This window comes from Oryctolagus cuniculus, chromosome 1 (assembly GCF_964237555.1).
Source record: "Oryctolagus cuniculus chromosome 1, mOryCun1.1, whole genome shotgun sequence".
In the NCBI taxonomy this organism is placed as follows: domain Eukaryota; kingdom Metazoa; phylum Chordata; class Mammalia; order Lagomorpha; family Leporidae; genus Oryctolagus; species Oryctolagus cuniculus.
Window position 1 is genome coordinate 15,732,731 of NC_091432.1, and position 7,410 is coordinate 15,740,140.

The 7,410-nt window shown below is 34.8% G+C and overlaps 1 protein-coding gene across 1 annotated transcript; it reads right to left on the reverse strand.

The window, feature by feature from the left end:
- Positions 1-900: 900 nt before the first annotated feature.
- Positions 901-1,860, reverse strand: LOC100342516 (olfactory receptor 8K1). The gene has a single exon (XM_002709133.2). The coding sequence runs from the start codon at positions 1,858-1,860 to the stop codon at positions 901-903; it is 960 nt and encodes a 319-aa protein (XP_002709179.2).
- Positions 1,861-7,410: the final 5,550 nt, after the last annotated feature.

Sequence of the window (7,410 nt, forward strand, 5' to 3'; positions counted from 1 at the left end):
ATTTGTCTTGCAAATACAGAAACACAGTAAGGATTTATATTACTGAGTGTTTATATTTATAAATTCATTTTCACTGGATTACACCCCTTCCATATTAAAACATCCTTCTTTCCTCATTTTATGATCTTCATCTTGATTTGCATGTTAAGTGATTTTAACATACCCATTTCTGCCTTCTGTTTCTGTTTCTCTGGTATGTATTTAATTCTCAAATTTTCCAATTTTTTTTTTTTTGACAGGCAGAGTGGACAGTGAGAGAGAGAGACAGAAAGAAAGGTCTTCCTTTTGCCGTTGGTTCACCCTCCAATGGCCGCCGCGGCTGGCGTGCTGCGGCCTGCACACCGCGCTGATCCGATGGCAGGAGCCAGGTACTTATCCTGGTCTCCCATGGGGTTCAGGGCCCAAGCACTTGGGCCATCCTCCACTGCCCTCCCTGGCCACAGCAGAGAGCTGGCCTGGAAGAGGGGCAACCAGGACAGAATCCGGCACCCTGACCGGGACTAGAACCCGGTGTGCTGGCACCGCAAGGCGGAGGATTAGCCTAGTGAGCTGCGGCACCGGCCCAGATGTTTTTGTTTAAATCTGTCTCTTCCAAATAGCATTCAGTCAGATTTGCTGTGTGGCACATTCTGAAAACCATTTTATATTAAGAAAGATTTACTCTTATTTAAAAAAAAAAGAAAATCACTTAGAGGTTTTTTTTGTATTATCTAGCCACAATATTTATTTATTCTATTGAGATTGAGAAGGGTACAGGCTGATAGAAGAGGGAATTTTTCACTCAGAAAAAAGAAGAAACTTAGGCTGGGAAACTATTTCTACTCTTTGATGCTATGATTAGTCTCACAGATTACTAGAAAATGGTTTGTGAGTTCAATTGTGCATCTGAATATTAGGGCATCATGTGTGCATTTTAATCAGATTCATTAAAGTTCTTTTCAGTGCATTTTTTACTTCTTTGTTCCGTAGGCTGTAAATCAGTGGATTCAGCATAGGGATCACTAGGGTGTAAAATACAGAAGCCATTTTGTCAATATCAAAGGTGTGGCTTGATTTAGGTTGCAGATAAATGAACAATAATGTCCCATAAAACACGATCACTACTGTTAGATGAGAGCTACAGGTTGAGAAGGCTTTGTACCTCCCCTCTGTTGTGTTCATTCTGAGGATAGCTACAAGGATAAACATGTAGGATACCAGAACAATCAAGAGGGAGGAGAGCAAGTTACAGCCTGAGAAGATCAAAATGATCAATTCTAATTCATGAGTGTCTGAACAGAGCATAGATATGAGAGGGAGACAGTCACAGTAAAAATACCTGATGATGTTAGAGCCACAGAAGGACAATGAAAATAGCTTAACTGTGAGCAATAGTGACACAAATGTACTATAGAGATAAGGAATAAGAACCAGCACCCAACACACTTTCTCCTCCATGATAACCATGTATACAAGTGGTTTGCAAATGGCCACATAGCGATCATAGGCCATTGCTGATAGGATAAACAGTTCAGTGATGATGAAGATCTCAAAGAATGCTAGCTGGGTGGCACACAAATTGTAGGAAATAGTATTTTTGTTTGCCACAAAATTGACCATCATCTTTGGGCCAATGGCAGTAGAGTAACCAAGATCAGTAACTGACAAATGTCTAAGGAAAAAGTACATAGGGGTGTGGAGCTTGGAGTCCAAATAGGTCAGTATAATCATGCCCAGATTGCCCATCACTGTGACCAAGTATATGATGAGGAAGATTCCGAAGAGTGGCGCCTGCAGTCCAGGGTTATCGGTGATCCCCATGATAATGAATTCAGTAACCTGCGTCCCAGCAGTAAGATTGAGTTTCTCAATGTGCTTCATCCTTGTAACCTGGATAAAGTATAACATCAACACTTAATATATCTGAGATGCTATCCTTTAAGAGAATTCACAACAAGATAAATGTGATAAAGAGACATTTCGTTCATTGAAAATGAAAAGCAGAAACTCCGGCTCTCATCATGCCCAAACCACACACAGTTGCACTCATATATTTGAAATTATAAGGGAGAGAGATTTTGACGTTGTTGTTTTAATGTTGCTCTATGACTTATTTCTTTTTATCTCAAGTCTTGAAGATTGAGGGAGGGAAGGAAGGAAATATGGTTATCTTCTTAGAACTGTATCTATGAAATACATAAAATCTGTTCTCTTTATATTAATAGAAGTTTTAAAAAATAAAAAGCAAGAAAATAGCTATTTTAATTCAACTTGTGAATTTTTAAAGTAATTTATACAAACATTATCGATATCCAAACAATAAACCTTACCTATTGCCAACTATCATGGCTATTTAAAGGACCAAAGCAAAGAAAATACTTTCCAAATTATTGGTAATCAATCAAGTTGTGATAAACTTCTTATAAGTAAGTGTTTTAAAATTTCTCACTATAAATTCAATTTCTTTATCTTTTACAAAAACTAATGCCATGTGTTAATCTTAGAATTTCTCAGAAACCTATTTGTCTGCATTTGCCACATTTGTCATTATCCCAGTCTGCTGCACAGAGACCTGACAATTCTGATTACTTATGATCACTTAATAGAGAATCACAAAAAGAGGTCCAGTGGAAAAAAAAAAGAGTAGAATTGAACATCAAGAAACAGAATTCATTGTATGCAGGCCAAATTCCAAAACACTTACAGATATTAACTTGTATCATCTACATAATTACTCAAGAAGTAAGTAGTAGTATCTCCACTTGAAATGAGAAATTGAAACACAGAGAGTTGGATAACTTAACAAGATTACTCTGATCATAATTGGTGGCTTCAGGATTCAAATAAAATCATTCAGAATATATTCTCATAAACACAGTACAGTGCTCTCTCTCCATTAAGGACATCCTGAGTAGATAGAAAATGAAGAATGAACAGGAGAAACACTAGGAATATAATGATAAAAACTCTTGTTAAATTGATAACTGAATCAGTAGTTAATTGTAAAACCAAAGTTTTATAAGTAATGAAAACTATGGAGTACTGGAAGTATAATTAGTTTATCTTGACATTAATAGTATTGGTGACAGAAAGTGTATTGCAAAGAAAGAAAACTTTATCCAAGATGTTTGATGGGGCCCCAGTTTAAGCTATATGCTCTTGGAAATTTTCAAAGATCAATGGTTCTACTTACTGTAGTAGATAAGCTGCTTTAGCTTCCTGCGTTTAATCCTCACAAGTTGATTCAGAATGGATTTAAATTTCTTTTACTCCTCTGAGACTCATTTTGTGAAAGTTTTAATATGCATTGAAAGATAAACAAATTACAGGTAATTACCTGAGGAAGTGCTGTCTATCTGTTAATTATCCTCTGAATGTTCCATTAGGAAAAGTCAAAAATTCTCACAGTGAAGTCTAACTGAACAAAATAAAGTATGCAATGTCACTAAACACTGGAAATAGCACTTAATAAATCTTTGCCAGAAATTCAGTTACACAATATCTGGTAAACTCACTCCCCTCCAAATCCACCCCTCCCACAGTTTATGAGTAAATGGAAGAATGAACACTGCCACAATATGTGATATTTCAAACTACATTCATTGCTAAAGGGTATTTTGATGGATATACATATATATATATATATCCTGAAATGGCAGTGATGAGAAAACCAGCAGATAAGAACATTATAAGACTATTAATATTTTCAAAATACTTGATAATTTAACATTGTGAATAAAAGTTATATATATAATATATAAATATATAGGTTGAGATAAAACACTGTCTGGTTTCTGCAAGGCAACCATTTCATCATGTATTTATAATAAGTCATCTATCTCTGGTTGTTTCCAAAAATTTCTTTATCCATGGTTTTCAGAAATTTTATTGTGATGCCACTTTGGTGTATTTTTCTTTGTATTTATGCTGCTTGAAGTTTTTTTCCCATTTCTTTCTGTTCTTTATAATGTTTCCTTTCCTCTTTTGTCTAAAATTAATTTGAAAGGTGACACTATTATTCTGCAGATTATTGAGAGTATTTTTCATGGATTTTGTTCAGTATTTGAGATTATTTCTCACTTCATTGTGTGTAATCTATATGGTACTATTTTTGAATTAAGTCATTTTTCTTTTTTAATATTTGATACTCAGTATTCTCCTTCAAGAAACATTTGCTTATATCTGATATTGTATATTCTTCTCTACAGATCTTGTTATCTAGTATTTTGAAAATATTAATAGTAGCCTTACAATGTCCTTACCTGCTGATTTTCTCACCACTGCCATTTCAGAATATGTATTTCTAAATATTTTAATTTTTAAATTTTTGAGGTAACATTTTAAATTTATGTTTACAAAGACTTAATTCTCCACTAAATAAAGAGTTCAGCAAATAAAAATTTAAAAGACCACAGTTCAGCATGGATATAGGCAAGGGCTTTAAAATAATAAAATGAAATTTTGTTTATTTCACTCTTATTCAGTAAGTTTTAAAATAGTTTCAGATCAGTAAAACTATTATCTCCTCAATAAAGTTACATGCTTTGGTTTTCTGATATTTCTAGTTTATGTGATTAGATACTGCACATTGTGACTTTTATGATAATGATTGTGAAATTTAGTTTAGTTTGTTGTTTAGTTTTGTATTATTTTCCTTAGGAATGTTTTAAACAAACTTCCAAAGTCTCTATTTGAGAATTATTTTCAAGCTATTAAAGGGATCCAAAAGAACTTTTCCCCTGAGTTCTCCACAGATTATCCAAGCATGGAATGAGAACAGTATAATCTGGCTTTTTTGGAATCAAATGTCTCCCTTTCCAGTGTAATCCCTGGGAATTGTTCAGCTTTCATGTGCCATTTTTATGTGATTTTTGGGCAGTCAGTGCATACCTACATATTTTAAAGTTCGGCAAGAAACTCAAGCAGGAACTTGTAATGAAGGAAAATGTTAATAATAACAACAAAAATATATGCCATATAAGAAACAAATAACATTGTCAAAAATATGTTCTTCATTATCTATCATTACTTTATAAGCAAATGAAATAGATCTCAATCAAAAGGCAGAGATTGGCAAAAGATTTACAAAACAACGATGGTAACAACAACATTTTATCTAAATATAGGTTGTCTTCTAGGGATTCTTTTATTTGCACTGTGTTTTGGCATCAGAATATGCAATGGAAACAAAACTGAGAATATACTCATTTTAAAAAATTGAAAAAATAATTTATTAATGTAGAGCATGATAAGTATTTAAAGTGGGTGGAAAATGAGATTCTGTGAACACTGCCACTTACTTCTGTGAGTAAGAAAAGGAAATGCTGCATCATAATAAAGGTAATGTAGTGCCAGGAAATTGGTATCTAAAGCATTATGATTCCTTTAGCTGAATAAAACAGGGGAAAATTTATGTGTTTAAGTTCTTTGCTCCATTTGTGCTGTGTAGCCAAAACTAATGTACTTACATCTATCACAAAGACTCACAAGTGATATTTGTGTTTATTATAGTTTATCAGAACGATATTCCATATAGACTATTAAACAATGGAACAGTATCCTAGTCGAAATGACAGATGACGTTTGATCCATAATTAATAGTGATCATCAGAGCCTGACAGGTATTAATGGAGGTATGGAATGTCAACCAGTACATGATAAAGTCTCTGAGACATGACAACATCTTAGAGCAGAGGGCTATAGATGACCACATCAATAGGTCTTAAGGAAGAAGTTCATCTGTGTGGTACAGCCATTAAAGCAAATGGTATTTTGATACAAAAACAAACAAACAAAAAATTACCAGCATCTTGGGATAAATAGCAGTGAACTTTCCAAGATCAATCAATCAAAGGCAGCAAGTACTTGACGTAAGAATGCATAAGTGCAGGGGAGTTCAGCTTCTTCAAAATGATCAGGTTCCCCATTGCTGTGATGGTGGTGAGGGAGACCTGCAGGAAGGGAAGCCACAGCTCAGGCTGCCTTGTGACTACAGAATGAATTCAATCATTCCTGTCAGGATCTTTTGGCCTGTTAAGTGTAGTCAGGTTGTTGGGGGAAAAAAACACCAAAAGCAGAGGAGCTGTTAAAATATTTCATGCAGCATTACCCAAACAAATTATAATATTTACAGGAAGAGTGGAGATTTTACTTATATTGGGGGAAAGAAAAATAATTCTCAGAACAGCTGTTTTGGCAAAACTATTAAAATATCATTTTGGGGGTTGTCGCTGTGGCGTAGCCGGTAAAGCTGCCACCTGCAATGTTGCATCCCACATGGGTGGGCATCCTATACAGGTGCCGGTTTGAGACCCGGCTGCTCCACTTCTGCTCCAGCACCCTGCTAATGGCCTGGGAAAGCATTAGAAGATGGTCCAAATGTTTGGGCTCCAGCATTCATGTGGGAGAACCAGAAGAAGCTCTTAGGCACTGGCTTCAGATTGGCCCAGCTCTGACCATTGAAGCCATCTGGGGAGTGAACAAGTGGATGGAAGACCTCTCTGCCTCTGCTTCTGCCTCTGCCTCTGCCTTTCTGTAACTCTGCCTTTCAAATAAATAAATAAGTACTCAAAAAATATCTTTGAGGATGGCGAAGTTGTTGTGGGCAATTGGGAAGAAAATCAGAAGTTGATCGCGCCTCCTTCTTTCTCTCTCTGCCTTTCAAATAAATAAAATAAATAATAAAACCTGAAAAAATTATTCTCTTTAGTAACCTAATAAAGTAAATAATTCAATCACTTCCTATCCAAAGTATAGCTCCTTGTGTTATTGCATAGGTAAATCTCTCAATAGTCAATTTGTTAAGTCAACAACAGGAGTCACTGTGCACTTACTCCTCATGTAGGATCTCTGTCCTTAGTGTGCTGTACATTGAGATTTAATGCTATCACCATTGCTCAAACAGTATTTTTCACTTTATGTTTCTGTGTGGGAGCAAACTGTTGAAATCTTTACTTAGTATATGCTAAACTGATCTTCTGTATATAAAGAGAATCGAAAATGAATCTTGATGTGAATGGAAGGGGAGAGGGAGTGGGAAAAGGGAGGGTTTTAAATAAAAGTTAAAAAAAAAGAAAACACACACACACACAAAAATAGTGATACTTTAGTTTGCAATATGTCCATTGATAACAAAATTCTGTAAATATTAATATATAATTGGTAGACTTTATTTTACGTTTATTTATTTTATTTGCTTTATTTTATCACAGATTTTTAATGCACTTCCATTTTTGTCTGACGATTTGTGTGGATATTCTTAAATGGAGGAGCAGAGATATCATGAAGCTAATGAAACTCAAATTTTAAATTCCCTCCTTTGTATTTCCAAGGCTATGAGTTGGGCTTCAGTACTGAAATCACAAAATAATATATCTTTGTGAAATTTCAAAAATATGATGTTAGCTAAAATCAGTTAATCCCACTCACCCA

Excerpts from the sequence above, each read along its gene's own strand:
- LOC100342516 (XM_002709133.2), bottom strand. The coding sequence starts at position 1,860 with ATGAAGCACATTGAGAAACTCAATCTTACTGCTGGGACGCAGGTTACT.